The sequence below is a fragment of the Phaenicophaeus curvirostris genome, chromosome 2, assembly GCF_032191515.1.
Source record: "Phaenicophaeus curvirostris isolate KB17595 chromosome 2, BPBGC_Pcur_1.0, whole genome shotgun sequence".
In the NCBI taxonomy this organism is placed as follows: Eukaryota; Metazoa; Chordata; class Aves; order Cuculiformes; family Cuculidae; genus Phaenicophaeus; species Phaenicophaeus curvirostris.
Window position 1 is genome coordinate 35346639 of NC_091393.1, and position 20078 is coordinate 35366716.

The following is a 20078-nucleotide window of genomic DNA, read 5'->3' on the forward strand; positions in this document are numbered from 1 at the left end:
TTCACTTTCTGAGAGGCAGAGACAGCCTCCTCTGACGCCTTTTCCCCCCTTCCATTATTTTTTTCCAGGCTCTGATCTCCCTGCTCGCTGCTCCGAGCCGCTCGGCGCAGAGCCCCGCTCCCCATCCTACCTTCTCCTTCGCCTCATTGTTGTCCCGGCTGCTGTGGCTCTCGCTCGCTTTCCAGGAGCGCGGGGGCGAGCCCGCTTCGCACCCCCCTGCACCCTCCGGGGGTCCCGACAGCATCTGCTCGCAGGGGGGCGGCGAGCGCCCGCCGGCTTTGGGTTATTTCGTTGCTTTTTTTTTTCTCCACTTTTTTTTCCTCTTTATTTTTTCTTTTTTTTTCCTTTTTTTTCTTTTTGTTTTTCTTTTTTTTTTCTTTTTTTTTTTCTTTTTTTTTTCTTTTTTCGCCCCCCGCTGCCGTGTCCCCATACCTCGAGAGGACACGGAGGATGCGCGGGTCCCCGCGGCGGAGCCAGCGCTGAGCGCCCGAGGGAGGCACCTGCCCCGCGGCCGCCGGGCTGGGGGGGGGACCCTTCGCCCCGACTTTATCGACTCCCGGGGGGCTTCGAGCATGAGCAAGCCGGCGGGATCAACAAGTGGGTAATAACGGCGTGGAGGTTTCGAGCGGCTTTTCCGAGCCGGGCTGCAGCCTGGCCTGGGGCGGGGGGGGGGGGGGTGGGAGGGAGAGGAAGGGGAGGGGGGGGCCTGTGGTTTGAGTTTGCATCCCCCTCCCTCCCCTGAATTAAAAAAATAAAAATAGGTGTATTTCCATGCGGAGCGGCAACGAATATAGAGGATTGGAGCTACCCCGATGAAGTTTTGGGCCCGGGGCTTATAAAAAGCCGCTTTGCGGTGCCCGGTCTCGGTTTTCCTCCCGGGAATGGGGCAGGAGCCCCGGGGAAGGCGGCGGGGACGGGGCTGGGGACGGGGCTGCTCCGCGGGTCTCCGGTACCGGGGCTCATGGGGGGCGAAAGTTCGGGTTTAAAGGGCATTAACGGAGTGGAAACGCGCTGCTTTTCTCACGGGCTTTACGCAATCTTCTGCGACATAATAATTTCTTTTTTAAGAGTTTGAAACTCCGGTCGCTCGATTCCACGGGATCGCGTAAGCGACTCTATTGAAGGAGGATTTAAATGCAAGACTTTGCACACCCCGTTTCGAGTTACAACAAATAATCCTGCAACGAGGAAAGCAGAAACAACTTAAAAGTCACATTTCCCTTAATCCTAAATCCATGCACCTCATAACTGGGGAATTTAAAGCATGACTAACCGCTCTTACAGAACGGCTCGATCCGTATAATCCCGATGGGACTTTTCGGAGTTTGTAACATGGACGGAGTCAGTAACAAAGGGGGGAAAAAATACCCAATCCAATTTAATGTCTGACAAGTGATGGATCGGACAGTTATTTCCTCCGCGCCCCGGCGGGGAAAGGGAGGGAGAGCCTGGAAGGGACCCTCGGCCCTACCTGCCACCCCCGGCCAGCCCGCGGCCTTCTCCTTCCCGCTGCCTTCCTTTATCTTGCCCTGGAGCCGCCCTTTGTCCGCGGGGACCGGGAAACCGGGAATGGGGGTGTGTGGGGGGGGTGCTGTTTGGTACCCACCCCCCCCGGCGTCGGGGAACGAGGAGGGGGATGCAAAGCGAGGACGCGGCCCGGGGAGCGCTCGGAGAGCCCGGAGCGGGATCGGGCCCGCTGGACGGGACGTTGTCGGGGCCGGGAAGGGCCCGGGATGCCTCGTCCCCGCGAGGAACCCCCCGAGGCTCCCGTCCCGGGGGGCTCCGTCCCGGTGCCGGCCGCCCCGGCTGCCTGGGTGGTAACGCGGCCCCGTCCCGCCGCGCCCCGAGCCCCGGCTAACTTCTTTCAACAGCCTCTGATGGTAATTACAGTAATCGGGGCTGCCATATATCCTCTAAGCAATTATGACACACAAAAAAAGCCCCCGGGGACCCCCTGTCGTGGGACGTTCGAAACGGTTTCCCAGCTGAAGAGAAATCCCATTTTCTTAGCGCTAAACTTCTGGAACGGAGCGGTACCTCGGGGAACCGGCGCGCTTTTAAACAGAGTTAATCAGTTATCTCATGACCCCGTGTCAAGCTCACATTTTTCTCTTCCCACCCCCCCTCCCCGCCTCTTCCACCTCTGCTTATTTCATATTTTGCCCTGCACCAAAGTTTCCCCGTCACAGGGGGACGGGACGGGGGGGGCTCTGCCTTGTCCCCCCTCCCCGGGAGCCGCCGGCGGGGAGCGGGCTCCGGCGGGTTTGGCGAGATGCGCCGGGTGCTCGCGTTTTATACATGGAGCATATGGATGCTTCAAGGATATACGGGATATAAGTTTGCGCGGTGCCGATAGTTACGTCTATGTCACGCGTAGGATTTTGATTTTTATTTTTTGCGGCTCCCAAACTCAAAAATCCGTCTGGAGAAAAGAGTTTTGGGACACCGACCCAAGTTTCTTCCCTCTCCCGACGAAGCCGGGCGGGAAGCCGGGTTCCCTGGGCTGCTCGGCGTACGTCCCGGTGTCCCCGGGCTCCGCACCGGGATGCTCCACCGCGGCACGTCCCGCCTCGGGGTGTCCCGCCCCCCCCCCCCCCCCCCCCCAAGCCGCAGGCTGCCCCTCCTCCTCCTTTGTGTGCGGGAGGACCCTCTCTCTCCCCCGCGGATGCCGAGGGAAGCCGAGCGCGTTCCCCCGTTGGCATTGTGAGCCATCCGAATTCCCATGCTACACTTTTTGACGGGTCACTGGTGCCCCAATAGGCAGGTGGCAAGGAGGGCTTGTAATTACACACTCCCGGGAGCCGCGCTCCGGCCTCAGCCCTCCTCGCGGCCGCCTACCTGCCGCTCCAAAGCCGCCTCTTGCTCGGGGCGGGGGAGCCTTTAGCCGCGCTCCTTATTAATTGCGTAAAAAGTTTTCTATTCTTTAACCTCTCTCCCTCCCGCCCTCCCTCCGCCCCCCCCTCCCCACCCCCCCGCCGTCCCCAACCTAATCCCCGTCCCTCTCGCCGCGTTGTGTGTAGCAGCTGTCGGGTTTCATTTAGGGGAGAAGCTGGCAGCTTGTGCTCAGTGGAGGCAGTCAAACCAGTCTCAATGGGCAAAATCATTAAGTTAACACTTTATCTAATGTCCCCATTGTCTGCCGGCGGGCATTGTCTTAGACACGTCTGAAAGTGTCTCGGGCTCCCGAGTTCTCAAGGGAGCGAGAGGAGCCCCCGCGGCCTGTTCCCCCACCCCCCAGCCCCGCACCGCACCGCACGCTGCCCCCTTCCCCCTCCCAGCAAAGGCAGCGGCCTCAGCGCCCCGAGGGGCTGCGGGAGCAGGGACTGAAGCTCCAGCCTAGAGTGTGGTTGGGGGAAAGAAAGGTGAGAGAGGAAAAGAAAAGCTGAAACAGAACGAAAGAGAAGAGAAGAGAAGAGAAGAGAAGAGAAGAGAAGAGAAGAGAAGAGAAGAGAAGAGAAGAGAAGAGAAGAAGAGAAGAGAAGAGAAGAGAAGAGAAGAGAAGAGAAGAGAAGAGAAGAGAAGAGAAGAGAAGAGAAGAGAAGAGAAGAGAAGAGAAGAGGAAAGGAAAGGAAAGGAAAGGAAAGGAAAGGAAAGGAAAGGAAAGGAAAGGAAAGGAAAGGAAAGGAAAGGAAAGGAAAGGAAAGGAAAGGAAAGGAAAGGAAAGGAAAGGAAAGGAAAGGAAAGGAAAGGAAAGGAAAGGAAAGGAAAGGAAAGGAAAGGAAAGGAAAGGAAAGGAAAGGAAAGGAAAGGAAAGGAAAGGAAAGGAAAGGAAAGGAAAGGAAAGGTGAAAGTGAAAAGGAAAAAGGAAAAAGGAAAAAGGAAAAAGGAAAAAGGAAAAGTAAAGTTAAAAGTGAAAACAAAAAAAGGAAAAGTAAAGTTAAAAGTGAAAACAAAAAGGAAAAGGGAAATAAAGGCAGGAAGAAAAAAACAAAAAGAGAAAGAGAAAGAGAAAGAGAAAGAGAAAGAGAAAGAGAAAGAGAAAGAGAAAGAGAAAGAGAAAGAGAAAGAAAAAGAGAAAGGAAAAGAAAAAGAAAAAGAAAAAGAAAAAGAAAAAGAAAAAGAAAAAGAAAAAGAAAAAGAAAAAGAAAAAGAAAAAGAAAAAGAAAAGAAAAAGAAAAAGAAAAAGAAAAGAAAAAGGAGGATACAAGAGGAGCAAACCTAGAGAGAAGGCATCAGGCGAGCAGGGTCTCGGCGGGTTTATGTCCCGGGCCGCACTAACCTGGGTTCAGGTTTTACATCCCCCTGTTTGCGGTCGCTGTCGAGCCGGTGCGGGAGCCGCGGGGCAGGGGGAGCGGGGGGAGCGGGGGGGGCGGCTGTGCCCACCCTGCCCCGCACTGGGCGAGGCGGAAACTTTTGCTGCGGGTTTTGGGTGACCGAACCGGCACCTCTCGCCCGCGGCAGGAACCAGCCCCTTTTCCCTGGGGTTGCTGGCGGGGAGGGGAGTTTACTTGGCCTCCCTGTCGTTTTATTTTGTTGTGGTTTATTCCGTGACTTGGTCCTGTTTGCCGAACGACTGGAAGCGAGGGAAAGGCGCCCCCTCCCCCCGTTCTTGCCCCCCCCATCCCCGCTTCTAGCCGGAGAGCCCGCTGCTCCCGCGGCTGTAATCTCCCCTTCCAAAATGGGTCTCGGCCACTATAGAAGATCCAAATAAACGTAGCGGGGCATGAATAATGCTCATTGTAGAAAACTGACACTCGCTCAAGGAAAAGAAAGTTGGCTATAAAATCACTTCATTATTTGCTTGTACTGCGGCTCTGGGGCTAATCCCTGCGGAGGTCAGGCTGCTGAGCGCTCCCTCTCTCCCTCCTCTGCTTTCAGGTCGCATTTTAGACATCCCTGCAAAGTGTGCGGGGACCGCAGCTCCGGGAAACACTACGGGGTTTACGCCTGCGATGGGTGCTCGGGTTTTTCAAGCGGAGCATCAGGAGGAACAGGACCTACGTCTGCAAATCGGGAAATCAGGTACCGGCGGCAGCGCCGCAGCCCCTTCTCGCCCCGCTTTGTCCCGGGCCCCGCATCCCGACGGGAACGCCCGCAGTCCGAAGGTCCAGCCTCCCCCCGGGGCCTGGGGCCGGGCAGGCGCTGGGCACCCGGCTCCCCCCGGAGCGCCCCGGGAGGGCGGGATGCTGGCGGGGGACACGAAGGAGAAGGGCAGCCCCTAGCTCAGCCACGGCCCGTAGGCTGTCGGTGGGGAACAAGGCGCGACTGACCCCCACCCCCACCACCTCCAGCGGTTGGTCCCCGCGCCCGGGGCGGAGGCGGCTCCCCTGGAGCCCCGGACCGGAGCCTCGGGGGTGGGGGCGCCGGGGAGCCCCGACGGGGCGGGGTCGGCGTCGCTGTCTCGGGTGCTGAAGGCGGCCCCGCCCGGGCACCGGACACCGACCCCCAGCTCTGCCCGGGGACCGGGCACTGACTCCCAGCTCTGCCCGGGGACCAGGCACCAACCCCTAGTCCTGCCCAGGCACTGGCCACTGACCCCCAGCCCCACCCGGGCACTGGGCACCAACCCTCAACCCCACCAGGCACCAGGCACCAACTCCTAGCTCTGCCTGGGACTGGGCACCGACCCCCAGCTCTGCCTGGGCATCAGGCACCAATCGCTAGCCCATCCCAAGCACCGAGCACTGACCCCCAGCCCATCCTTGGCACTGGGCACCAACCCCCAGCTCTACCTGGGCACCGGACACCAACCCTAGCCCCACCTAGGCACCAGGCACCAACACCCAGCTCTGTCAAGGGACCGGGCACCAAACCCCAGCTCTGCCTGGGCACCAAGCACCAACCCCAGCCTCACCTGGGCACCGGATACTGGCCCCCATCCCATCCTGGGCACCAGGCATTGATCCCCAGCTCTGCCCAGGGACCAGACACCGACCCCCAGCTTTGTCTGGGCACTGGGCACTGACTGCCAGCCCATCCCGAACACTGGGCACCGACCCCCAGCACTGCCCAGGTACTGATCCCCAGCTCCACCGGCACTGACCCCCAGCCCCACCTGGGCACCGAGCACAAATGCCCAGCCTATCCTGGGCACTGGGCACCCACCCCCATCCCTGTCATGGGGGCAGATACCCCTACATGGACGCCCTGTCCTGGCATGCCCCAGTTCCCCCCAGCGCACCCATAGGTGACCCTCTTCGTGCCTCCCTGTGCTGCAGAGGGAGCACCATTCCCCTGGCCTAACGGCTGGCTGTGTTGCAGGGAGGTTGCCCGGTGGACAAGACACACAGGAACCAGTGCCGGGCCTGCCGGCTGAAGAAGTGCTTGGAGGTCAACATGAACAAAGATGGTACCTGCTCTCACTCTCCCTGGGACAGGTGGGGTGGGGGGCAGGAGGGAGTTGGGTGTTGCTCAGAACCAGGGAATTCTGTGTCACTGTGGACTTTCACAGAATCAAAGAATCACAGAATTTTTTGGTTGGAAAAGACCTATGAGATCATCAAGTCCAACCGTAGCTGTCCACTACTAAACCAGATCCCCAAGCACCTCATCTACCCGTCATTTAAATATCTCCAGCGATGGGAACTCCATCACTTCCCTCGGTAGCCTGTTCCAGTGCCTCATAACCCTTTAGGTGAAGAAATTTTTCCTGATGTCTAATCTAAATCTCCCCTGGTGCAACTTGAGGCTATTTCTTCTCATCCTATCACTAGTTACTCAGAAGAAGAGACCAACATCCACTTTGCTAAAACCTCCTTTCAAGTAGCTGTAGACAGTGATAAGGTCCCCCCTCAGCTTCTTTTTCTGTAGGCTGAACAACCCCACTTCCTCTCCTGTCCACCCTGGGCCCCTAATGACCCCCACCGTCCCACGGCAGCCTTGCCCTTTTCTCCCCAGACACCCCTTGGGTGGGAGTATGGGGCAGAACCCGGAAAACCGATCCCCTTGCCTCTTCTTGGTGCTCCACAGCCGTGCAGCACGAGCGGGGGCCCCGGACGTCAACGATACGCAAGCAGGTGGCTCTCTACTTCCGTGGGCACAAGGAAGAGAGTGGTGGCGCTCCACACTTCCCTGCTGCTGCCCTTCCAGCACCTGCTTTCTTCACCGCCGTCTCCCAGCTGGACCCGCATGGCCTGGAGCTGGCTGCCATCGCTGGGACCCCCGAGAGGCAGGCTCTGGTAGGCCTGGCACAGCCCACCCCAAAGGTCAGCCACTGTCTCTCCTACATCCTTGCGCCGTCATGGTTGCTGACGTGCTCCTCCTGCCTGGAACCCATCCACAAGTCAATGTTAAACCTTGTTTCATGAGGATGAGTTGCAGTCACTGAGTTTTCTTCAGCAAAATATCCATCTCCATGGTGGTGTAATCCAGAAAACACTATCTGTATTGACCAAAGCCTGCAGCTTTCTTGGATGTGGCAGCCTACTGGAAGTGCTGCTGTGGCCTCAACCACACAGGAATAAGCCACTAGGTGATGCTTTTCATTAACCCATTTGCAACGGTATTTTATATAATTACGGCACCTGGAAAATCAGAGAAGAGATAGCTTAAATCATTCTCCATTTCCAGAGTTGGTAGCTTAGGAGAATCAATCATGAACACAACAACAACATACAGTGTTATATTACAACTTTGGAAAATACCAGATCAGAAATTACTTAGCAAGAAAACAGAGCACATGCTTGAAAACGTAACTCCATTCCAGTTCTATGAACCCTTTAGGTAGTTATGCTTAGCTTCACTCATGTGCCTACAGCCTTTTGCAGTCAGGGAGCTAGATGAAGAGTTAAGCCTAAACAAGATCTTACAACTTGGCTGAGCAAGGCTGGAGTGCTAAATCAGCTTCTCAAGCACAGGTTACAAACCATAAATTCTTAATCACATTTGTGTTCTTCTGACTCTGCTACCAGAAGCGTGTTGGTGTGTAACAGAGTAAAGGATGACGTTGCATCTTGATAATTGTTTTCCCCTGATGTAACGTCATTATCCCTTCAAACTCCTCCGGAGAATAGTTTCTGTGGCATGGTTCATCCATGTAGAGGAGCAGCAGAGAGTGGTTTGGAGTGTGCCCACTGAAAGCAATGCCCTCTGCTTGCAGAATAAGAGAGTGCATGCTCTGTGCAGGGCATGAGTATGATGCGCTGAATGGCAGCTCTAGGGGAGAGGAAGATCAGGCTGCCTCGGTGACTCTGTATGAAGTGGCTTTGTTTTCTTTTTTACTTTAGTACCCACACGAAGTCAATGGTACCCCTATGTATCTCTACGAAGTGGCCACTGAATCTGTCTGTGAGTCAGCAGCCAGACTTCTGTTCATGAGCATCAAGTGGGCCAAGAGTGTCCCAGCCTTCTCCACCTTGTCCTTACAAGACCAGGTAAGGCAGCTGGGGGGGCGCAGTGGCAGCAGCTTGTCCCACATGTTAGAAGAAGGTGCAGAGCTCAGATTGCCTCCTGAATCTTCAGCCCTAGATCTTCAAATCTGTAATGAGACTTCAGCACTTCTCAAGTTCAGGGCAGAGTTTTGGGCTGTCCCTAAAAATCAGGTAGTGATTTAGAAACTGCTTTCCTCCAACTGCTAGTTCAGGAAGCAAGTGAAAATTAAGCCAAAAAACCCCTAATGTAAGGTGAATATTATGGGAGGACAAGTTCTAGAAGGAAAGTCATTAGGCTGCAGACCAAGCTCACCGTGCCAGAACTGCTTCTCTACTTGGGGGTCTCCTTTCCTCTTCTCTCTTCTCCTCCACTGTTTACACAACCAACATTTTTTCTAATTCATGTCGGCTTCAGCAAACTTACCAATAAGGTGGAAGCAGAATTTGGCCAGCTCCCAATATTTTTCACCATTAATTAAAATCTTCCCTAATTTGTCTTATATTCCTCTGTGACAATTTGCCTTTGCCTCAAGCAAATCATATTTGAACCATATAAGCTGATGCAAATTCTTAATGACTTGATTCTTGATGAGGACTCAGTATGCTTTGTATAATGCACTAATTTTTAAAAAAAGTAATCAGATAATTATAAAATGAAAGGGGGGAAACCTACACAAAACTCCAGTCATAAAAGACATCTAATACTTTGATATGATCGAGCTAATTTCCCAAAATGGTAACTAGGAATGTTGTACCTTAGATGTCACATAGCAGTCAGCAGAAGAACTAGTTCCTTTCCATGGATGGATGTGGAAACTGTTGCAGTTGATATGCAAATACGTATGTTGAACTGAAAGAGGAAAGCATCTTAGGAAACCAATAGTGTTTTGCACCTAAAGGTAAATCACGACAGTCCAGTGTGGTTTAAAGCTAAGGTACATTGGAAAGTTCCTTTTCTAGCAACAGGCCAACATTTTGAAATCCCTATTGTGAAATTAGACAAAGTGGGTCTCGGTGCTGGCTTCAGAATTGCTATGGAGTAAGCACAAGAGGAGGAATGAGATAGGGTACAAAACCCATTAGGAAGACAGCAGTCCCAGCACGCCACACTGTTTTGTAATGTCATCTGCTGCTGCTGCTACTCTGGTGGAGCACCTGGCTTGTCATACCAAGGAACCGAAGAAACAGGCCCAAGGGACAAGCAGCAAGTGAGCCACTCCAGCAGGAGCTTCAGCTCACGGGAAGAGGCTGGGTCCTTCTCTAGAACAGTGATGTCCACAAGAAGCTCCCTTGGCAAAGGCTTTATTTGACAAAATACGGATGCATTTCCCACAAGGTCATCTCTGTTAGTGTGCGAAGAAGCAGGCAACAGGATCTGGGAGCAAGGGAAGTCTCCGTTGCACATGACCAACCATACCTCAAACAGCAAGGCCTGCTTATCTACCATAGATACCAGAATGTTTCTGGTGTCTTTAAGTAATTCACTGCCTCTTTCACTTTCACACCCGGGACTAATGTTAGCAAACTGCATATCAAGGCCCCAGCCTCTCCTTAACATCAGGTACACTTGCTGTACCTTACTGCAAGCCAGCTTCTTCAAAACTCAGAGTTTTTCAGCTCTAAAGCTTTGACCTGGACATCTTTCTGCACAATTCCCTTGTCATATTCAGGAGAGCTGGAGAAGAAATAAATGAATTTAATCACTTTATTTTATGAATGTCAGACAGTTGATTTTTTATAATGGTGCCACTTCATTATTTCAGTTTACAGTGGCCCAGCTGTAAATGCCTGCATTTCTCTCCTTGTATCCCTGACATCTGCTCGAGGAGAGTCTAAAATCTTCTCCTGGATTTTGCTTTTGTTGTGCTTTTTCCAAAAATGAAAAAAAAAAAAAAGTGACTCCAGGACTCCATCACAGTTTCATCAAACCTAATGAAATAAGCAGAAACCAATTTTCTGATAAAACACATTTCCAAGGATTGCTGTTCCTATCCTTGGTGAAAAAGAGGCTGTATTCTTTCCACTGCTCCATAGAGATCATTGCCATCATGGATTGGAAGCCACACAACAAAAATGACTTGTTTCAAGTTCTGCTGGTCTGCACACCTTGTCCATAAGACAGGTTGGCCTGATGCAGGTCGTCAACAAAAGGTCACCCTAACTGGATGGGATTGATTAAGAAGCAAAATGCAGTCCTTCAGAAAGCCTGGTATTTCTTGTTTCTTTGAAGAAGGAGGGCTAAGTATGACTTCAGCATTAATTATTTTAATTGACGGTTTTACAGACTTTTGCATAGGCATGAAGAAAGCTTCAGCTATTGGAATAATCTCTTATTTCTAAAGTCTTCTGACTTTAAAGACTTACTGGGAAAGAACATATGAAATTGATATCTTCCCGGAATCACCACTCATTACCATTGTATCTGCATGAATGAATGACAAAAAATGTTTGACAAAAGCAAATGAAAGGTTGGCAAATCATTTCCTATGTCGCATAGAAACCTGCACATCCATCAGGCAGGATTATCTGCAGGAGAGGCCGGGTTTGCAGGCTGCAGCAGTTAGGAGGCTTATGAAGAGGTTCAGCTGCTCTCAGAACAGATCTGAGATGGGCACTGCACCCTAGATACCCCTCCCACCTCCATTTCAAACAACAAACTGGGCAGCTTGCAGTACTGTAAAATCCAGTGTCATTATTCCAAACAGTAATTGCATGCAAACAGAGACAGAATTTCCCATCACTATTTCCTTAGTCAGGTTATGTAGAAGTTCCTCAAAGCACATAGCACAAAAAGGAAGAAAATGGAGCTAAGCCTACAGTGACAAGCTGAGAGCAGAGACTCTGAGAGCTCTTCCTCCCATTCTGATCAGAACAAGGCAGTTTAAAACTCATAATATTTCTAGGAGTTAGCACATAAATAATTCATTCTTACTGGGTGCTTTCTGTATCATCTATTAATTTCACATACCTGATTCCAAGGAAATCACCATTCATTTGGTACAACATTTTTTTTTTACTCTGTTCTTCCTTTTATAGAATCTTAATAGATTTAAAATACCCTCCTTCTTATTTTCCTGAGAAGCTAAGCTGCTGATACTTTCATGGACCATAGCAATGTTGATGCTGGCAGTTTTGGGTTTTTTTTGCTGCAAGAGTTTTGGGCAATTAGTTTTTAGTGCATGGCCCCACCAGATGACCCCTCCTGAGTCCACTACAGTTCTCAGCCCTCCAAATGTCTCCCACCCCATTGAGAGACACAAGGTCCCAGCAATGTGTACGCACCACAGCACGTCCTTCAGGTCATGAACTTCAGATGAACTGGAGGCGCTCCAAACTCCTCTGAACAGTTGGTCTAGGTCAACACTCCATAGATACCCTCGAGACTAAACATGTCTGTTCTGGCTTTGCCAGTCTGGGTTACCAGGAGTTGTGTCTCCTCTTCAGATGCACCACTGCCTCTCCACGGAAATCACAGGCATTGCCTCCAGACAGAGAAAAACATACCCCCCATAAAACTAGGCAATGCAGAAAAATTGCAGAGAACTATAATAACAATGCTGTCAGTTTAGCTGCTCCAATACTCAGTTCTCTGAAAGGAAACAGCTCAGTTCCTGGAATTTCTGAGTCATTTTAAGCAAAAAGCAAGAAGACAGGTGATGCTAAGAAACCGTATGTGTGTTCAGATGCTGTGCTTGAAAGAGTTAAAGACTTGCTTAGTAAGGAAGGGTTTAAAGATACATATGTGCTCTAAAGCACTGCTCCCTACCCACTGTCATAATTTTAGGATATTTTCCAGGCTTGTCTTCACAAATCCTGCCTTTCCAAGGGAAATGAAGGTAATCCCTAGAAAGCAATAGGAGAGAACAGGTTCAACTTGTCCTAGGACAGCTGTATGTGCTAAGGGAGAGCAGAAGAGACCCCAGGCTGTGCTGAAAAACACAGGCGAGTGTTCATGTTGTGAGCAAGCTCCCTAGGGAGGGGGGAAGCTCTCTCCTTTCTCTCTCTCCTCCCTTTTGGTCCACAACATGGTGCACAGCGAGCCAACCCTCAGTGTTTTTCTACAATGCATAGACTTATTTCTAGACACCTTCTCAAAAAGCTAAGAGAAGAGCTAATGAATGCTGTGGGAAAAATACCATGACAGGCATTTAAAGTAGTTTTTTAAATACCAGAAATTTACATATTTAAATTGTTTATAAATCTATAAATTATACACTATGTTATATTGTACATCTATTGTATGACAGCTGATGCTTTTGGAAGATGCTTGGAGAGAACTGTTTGTTCTAGGAATAGCACAATGGGCCATTCCAGTTGATGCTAACACTCTACTGGCTGTATCTGGTAAGAATTGCACAATTTAATGACTTTGTTACAAAAATTACCATAAAAATACATTACTGAAAAAAAGAACAACATGTAAAGAATAACAAATTCCTACTGAACAATAGAGCATACCTGTCATTTATAAATCTATATTTAAATGCAAATAATGTTGTTTTGTTGTATTCATGACTGCTTGCATTGTCATTTAAATGCAAATTACTGTGTTTGTTATCATCCAAGAGAAGATTTTTTATTAACTTTCATACAATATAGTCAGTTTACATGGAACCAGATAGACAAGTGTGACAATAGAGAGGATATTGATACACAGGACTTCGTCAGAAATCAATATAAAATAAAGGAAATGCCTTTAATATTATTTATTTTGCGGTTTCTGTTTTAGGCATGAACGGTGACAATACAGATTCTCAGAAGCTGAATAAAATTATTTCAGAAATACAGGCTTTACAGGAGGTTGTGGCTAGGTTTAGACAACTTCGGCTAGACGCTACTGAATTTGCCTGTCTCAAATGCATTGTCACTTTTAAAGCGGGTAAGCAGAAAGAATCTCTTGGTCGTCTCATCTGATAACTATGAGGTTGCTACTTTAAAGCAAAAGCAGAGCTTTGTATCCTCCAACAGGTTTCCTGGTATTGAATTCCAGTGGTCAGTCTTGTATTTTGAAAGGCTGACAGTGGAGTGCTGGGGAACCAAATGGGAATGCTTGATTTCCATTGATAGCATTAAGTGAATCGTTTTGACCCACCCACCAGTCAAGCTGAACTAGTAACTGATCTGCTTTCCAGTGCCTACACACAGTGGTTCTGAACTGAGGAGTTTCCGAAATGCTGCTGCCATAGCAGCCCTTCAAGATGAAGCCCAGCTCACTCTGAACAGCTACATTCATACCAGGTGAGCAGTGTCTCTCAATACTTCTTGCAGCTGCAGGGGTAAAAATCTTGCTCTCGCTGTAGTTAAGGTGATATTTCCACTGACTGAAATGGGGACTGGGCTGTTGCAGCAAGTGCACGCTGGCTGTCAGCCTGCTGTGATTTGGCATTTCCTGATGAAAGAGAATCATAGAAAAGGCTGGAAAAGACCCTTAAGATCAACAAGTCCAACTGTTAACCTAACACTGCCAAGTCAACCACTAAACCATGTCCTGAAGTGCCACATCTACACATCTTGTAAATAACCTCCAGGGATGGTGACTCAGTCACTTCCCTGTTCCAATCCTTGACAACCCTTTCAATGAATAAATTTTTCCCAATATACAATCTAAACCTCCCTTGGTGCAACTTGAAGCCATTTCCTCTTCTATCACCTGTCACTTGGGAGAAGAGACCAACACCCACCTCGCCACAACCTCTTTTCTGGTAGTTTTAGAGAGCAATAAGGTCTCCCCTCAGGCTCTTTTCCAAACTGAACAGCCCCAGTTCCCTCAGCCGCTCTTTGCAAGACTTGCGTTCCAGACCCTTCAGCAGCTTCATTGCTCTTCTTTGGACACGCTCCAGCACCTCAATTTATTCAGACAAATGCAAAAGCAGTAAAAGCATAAGTCTTCCCCTGGAAAGCGGTATTTGCTGTGAAACATTTTGCCATTCAGAAGGCTGTTTTATTCAGTTAAACACAGCTAACAGTGATGCACAAAGCAACACCACATCTCACAGCAGTGTGAGTGCTTTTGACCCATTATCTCCAAGACACTTCCCCATGTCATTTCCCCCATTTTGCAGATGCACAGCTGGGACAAAAGGGCTCTTCCAGGACTCTACCCTGAGTCTGTTCTTAGGCTGCAATGGAAAACCCAGAATTTGTGAATCCCATTTTGGTGCTGTAGTAGAGCGATGAGAATCATTGTTTGACAGGAAAACACTTCCCCCTCCATCTCATTCAGGATAAGTCTCATAGGATCTTAAAACCTGGTGTAAAATCTGCAGCTGTATTCCCACAGCGTAACGGGGTGAGCCCTTGGGATGTACTATGCAAAACACAACCCTAGCTCTAGAACAGCTGGCTGTGAACAGACCTCCTTCAGAATGGTGGGGCACGGGAGAAGCCAGGGGAGCACACCTAACATCTTCCACAACAGCCACTATGGCTAGTTCAGGACTTCCACGCAGAGCTGTGACAGGTCTTGTAAAGTCCACTTCTCAGTCAGTGGAAGAGGAACTTTCCTACCATATTTTCCTTCTGAAACTTTGATCTGCTTTTGTAATACCTCCGCCTAGCAGAAGTTAACTCAGTGTCAGAGATTAGATAGCAACAGTCTCTGAAGCACTTCTGTTTCACCTGAAGGGAATGGCCTGCCCCGGAGATAGAAGCAAAATTGCAAATACAATCCAGTTAGGGCTAGTTTAGAGCAAAAAGAGTAACTGCGACAAAGCAGTTGTCTCTCTTCTTACAGCAGGCCCTTCTTGCAAAGATTGCTCCCTGGAGACTGAGTAAGCCAAGGTCTGGGGGAAAGAGAAGCCAGGGAGCAAAGGTTTTACATAGCCACAGTTTCCAGGCATGCTGACATTTCCATTGCATTTCTGTGTTGCTGAAAATATTTAGCTAAATGGCATCTGTTGTAAAAGGTATCCTTTATGAGGAGAAAAGTGCAGTGTCCCAACAGGACTCTCACATTAACACCAGTGGGATAAGGCTTTTGGTTTGCATTTCCTTCTCAGACTTGAATTTACCTTCCTGCCAGTGTTACAGAAGTATCAGCCCTTCAGTCTCAGTGGAGTTGCTTTTAACAGGACAGTGAGGGCAGTCCGGAGAGCAGAATGTTTCTCCAGATAACCTACTCCTCCTTTTAGGGAGTAAGCAGAGGCTTGAGAATCATTGGTGTAAAGTTGGCATAAGCACAGCTAGAATACACACCCTGTGTTGTGCTGGTTTCAAAAGCTGGGAGAACAGACGGAAAACATCCTACTACACTAATACATTACTTGGGATAAAGCACAACTTCTTTAACAGAACAGAAATCTTTCTGAGAGTCAATTGGTATTTAATGTATAAGGCAACCAAAAGGGAACAAAATTATTTCCGTGACAATCCAGCCAGGTTTAAATTGCACTTGAAATGACAGGGTATTTATTATAGCTCAAGCTCATCCCTAAACCGCATCAAGAACATAGTTGTCTGAGGGACAGCTCGGAGCAGATCCTGCCTCTATTGCTACTGCTCTGGGGAACACAGGAACTGATCAAAACTCGGAGACATTGGTCTACATTCTGGTGATCTCCAGTAAGAATTTTACTTGGGGTCAACCTTCTTGCTCACATGAGTACAAAACACAGGGGTTTAGCACAGGTAGCACCCACCGGTTCAATTTGCTGAATAGTGGTCTCTTTGGGAAAGTAAAAGATTTTCTTTGGAAAAATATATAAACACTTCAACAACACATTTTTCTCTGTCTCCCAGGTATCCCACACAACCCTGTCGTTTTGGAAAACTTTTATTGCTTTTACCAGCTTTACGTTCGATTAGTCCATCGACGATAGAAGAAGTGTTTTTCAAAAAGACCATTGGGAACGTACCAATTACAAGACTGCTTTCAGATATGTACAAATCCAGTGACATATAAATTACCTTAAAATAAACAATCAGGACGGACAGTTTGAGAAGAACTTTTACCTATGGAAAATAAGCCTCAACTAACAAAATCTACAGGAAGCATAAGCCTGGGAATGTTTAGCCTTTAAACACATTGACAAAAAATACCCCAGTAGATACGATTCTGCTGCTCTGAACAGAGTGATTTAGATCATGGAGAGAATGCTTTGTTCTACAGAAAAAGTGAAAGTGTTTGGAATTTGGCTGCTATTCCTGTTACTACAGGATGGAGGCAATTCAGATGCCAGTCATAGTTAACAAAGACTCTGCTATTCTCTCATTTAACTGGCAGACCTCAGACAAAATGTGAAAGAAGGTACTTTAGTTTGTTCAGTATTTGGAACTGGGTAACCAAACTTGGCTTCTGTTGTAACAAGAGATGTGGTGGCCTTCAGAACTGTTTTAAAAGTAGCCTATATTGGGAAAATGTTTTTAATACAATAGGCAACATTTAAGACCAGGTTACCAAAACATTGCTTCTGCTATAATACATCATGAAGTGGCCTTCAGAACTGATTAAAAAGTAGCTTATGACGGCAGCTCCATCCTTCCTGCAAAATGAACTGGTGATCTTTGATGCGGATGTCACTACAATTTGTTCGGTTAACATCTCAAAGACAGAAGAGCTTTATACGCTTTTTCCCCAGCCTTCCCTCCTTCTTTCCCCCCTGCCCTAGATACACAATCACATACACACCTGAAAATATGTAAGTCGAGGAAGGAAGACTAAAACAGCAAAACCAAATAAATGGAGATGACCACTTCAGTGACCTGCTGGCTGTCCTGTTGGCACAGTGCTGAAACCAAAGGCAATGGTGGCCAAACTCTTTGTCGATGAGATGTGCAGAGAAGTGAAATGACTATTAAAAAAAAAAATATCAGCGGAAGGAATTTTATTTCAAAGAAATAAAGGTTGTTGACTGATATAATGCTAACAATTTCCAAAAGTCTCTGACGCCTTTTTAGAAAACTCCAGGTTCTAATTTTGAAGCCTTGTTCACCTACACCCTCTCACACACAAAAACATTATAAGCTGCTTATTGATGTATGAAAAATGTAGAAAAAAAATTTTAAGATAGCTGCTTTTCAAAATTTGATTTGTTATTAGGAACTAGCACTGAGAAAAATCAGCACTTCGACTATCATAGAACGAGTAAAACTTTTCCTGTACAAAGTGGATTAACTGATTTGTGAAATTAAAAAGTTGTACTCATTGTATTTACAAAGAATAAAAATATATTGAATTTAAATTACTTTCCACTGTTCTTTTAATGCTTGTTCTTCTATTTCTGGAGTAGTTTCTGCCACTGTACCCTACTTACCAAGGACCAGAAAATGGTCTGCTAAAATGGATTGCCTTGGATGCTGTGGAGTCTCCGTCAAAAAACAGGTTAGACAAACATTAAAGGGATAGCTTAGGTGACCCTGTCTTGCAGCAAAGGGACTTTGGGGTCCTACATTGAGCTGCTTTCTAGAATTCAAATATACAGCTGCTGCAAGGTTTCCTTCTCTAGGAGCTAAAACAGAGCTTTTTCTAGGACACAATACTAAACAGATCAGAAGTCTAACCTAGTATAAGTCTTCAGCTTCAGGTTATTACAGATTTTAATATTAGTGGAGCGTGCAGCTAACAAAGCGTGATGAGTACAAAAGCACTGCTTCAATTAAAAAGATGCTGATGTTTTATTAAGGTGCCCAATTCTGTAATCACACCAAAGAAAGAGGTAAGAAACTCCCAGTGCACAGGAGTAAGTCTGCAATAGGAGAAGGGAAACATAACACATTGTTCATATGGCAATGAGTGACCGAAGAGCCACGCACACTGATAGGTGGAAATATACAGTGTATAGCAATGGCACATTAGTTTTCACTATCAAGGAATACAGATCACATGTGAAATACTAGCTCCATTGACTCCAAGCACAAAAATCTCACGCATTTCAGAGGTCAAAATTTTCACCCCATCTCTCTTCCATTTATGCAGTTTCCTAGGTCTCATGTTCCGCCCTTTCCAAGACAGTCAGGCCATAAAGCAAAAAAGACCAGATTTTCGATGAAGCATTCTTACTGCACCTGTAATAACTCTCAACCATTTTCTGCTCTCTACAGTAAAAGGAACTAGACAGCAGAAAATCAGTTGTGGCTTTCCACTCTATGACAGTTCAGTTTGAGCCAAAAAAGTTGAACCCACTGCTATGCAGAACCCACGACACTCATTTCAGTAATGTTTCGTGCTGCTGTCCCAGAATAGCAATAAATATGAACTACACCCACGCCACAAGGCAACCACACTCTGTGGTGTGCCGTAACCCCAGCCCCTAGAGGACCCAGGCTAGATGATGCAACACAGTTTGCTGGCTTTCTCCCAGTGGCAAAGCAGGCAGAGCAATGGGAACACATCCTTATCTCAACCTCTTACCTGCAGGACCTAGCCCACCTGCAGAGCAGCTTCATGAGTTGGGAACAATGCCCATATCTCTGGGGCTTATGCACAGCTAATTTCAGACCATATCTGCCTCCTAGTAAATTGCACAGAAGCAGAACCAGATACACTGCACAAGAATTAGGGTCACTAGTTACCCCTGAAGGACTGAAGCCCAGGTTTCTGAAATTTCAGACTTCAGTGCAGATGACCTGTCACCCTCAGAGATTAACACTCCAAAACTCACTTTGGAAAGAAGAATACTTTGACATCAAGTATGCAGCCTCTCTCTCTTACTTCATAATATGTTTAGCCTTTTTTTCCCCATTTCCAAGCATAATTAAACATTTAATGTCATTCAACAAGCACAGGAAACATTACATCACAAAAAACTGCAAAAGCTAGACTGCTCTTGGCTGGAAGAAGGCTGTGTCAGCTTTGGTCCTTGGTTTCATTAATAGGGCTGTTGGAGACATTCAACACAGTCTTTGTTAACCATGACAGAGAAAGGACAATTATTTGAGCATCTAACTATTCAGTCTAGCTAGTTACTAGTACTACATATAATCCAGTCAGCCACCACTGTCCTGTCAGTTCAAACTTTCACATCCAAATTTCCACAAATTAGAGTACTGGTTTTATTCAAAGGAAACCAATAACTTGGCCAGTAAGCTTGTAGGACATTTTCAACAGTAATAAGAGGTATTATAAGAAGGACAAAGCAGTATAGCTCAGTTACCAAATAGCACAAAACACTGGATGAAATTGTTACTAGTGTTCTTTAATCCATTTAAAATTATCTAGACAGGTAACTCCTATGTCATTTGGAAGCACTAAGGAAGCTTCTCCACTCATTGAAGCATCCAGCAAGAAAGACTATTTCAGCAGTGTTACTTGTAAACTGCAGTTCTAGCATCAATGCTACAGCTTCCCCTTCGTTTCATGCTCAGGGGAGTGCTCTATGATAACATCTTATAGCAGGCTCGTATGACTTCATGTCCCTAATTGTAGTTGTAGAGCAGAGCTACTTTAATCTAGGACTGAAGTTATAGCATATTACACACTATGCCAACATTCCTTTATCTGTGGGATGGTAGAATTCTCACTTGCTACTTGAAGCTAGACCGATGCTTGTCATGCCAAGCAGAAAGGTGCTCTTTCCCCAAACTTAATGAAGCCCCAGATTTGCTGACTGCCCACCACAAATGGGGTTCCAGCTTTGGCCAGAGGAAACAGGAACACCTTCAACACCTTTACACGTACTTTTAATAACGGAGCAGTGCCAGCATCTAAGGGTATTTAGTGCTAGATGTCACTAACACAAGACTCCATTACAGAAGAATTGACTTGGCACAGTGAAGCCTGTTTCTCAGAAAGCATGAGATATCCCACACTCAAGGTCAAGACTGACAAAACAG

General features: G+C 47.6%; 1 protein-coding gene across 1 annotated transcript; it reads left to right on the forward strand.

The window, feature by feature from the left end:
* Positions 1–572: 572 nt before the first annotated feature.
* Positions 573–16209, forward strand: NR2E1 (nuclear receptor subfamily 2 group E member 1). Its single transcript, XM_069851678.1, is given in 11 exon segments — positions 573–597; positions 4819–4830; positions 4833–4898; positions 4901–4962; positions 6202–6289; positions 6910–7145; positions 8166–8312; positions 12557–12653; positions 13039–13188; positions 13442–13547; positions 16047–16209. Coding segments are annotated over 11 exon segments (1152 nt in total).
* Positions 16210–20078: the final 3869 nt, after the last annotated feature.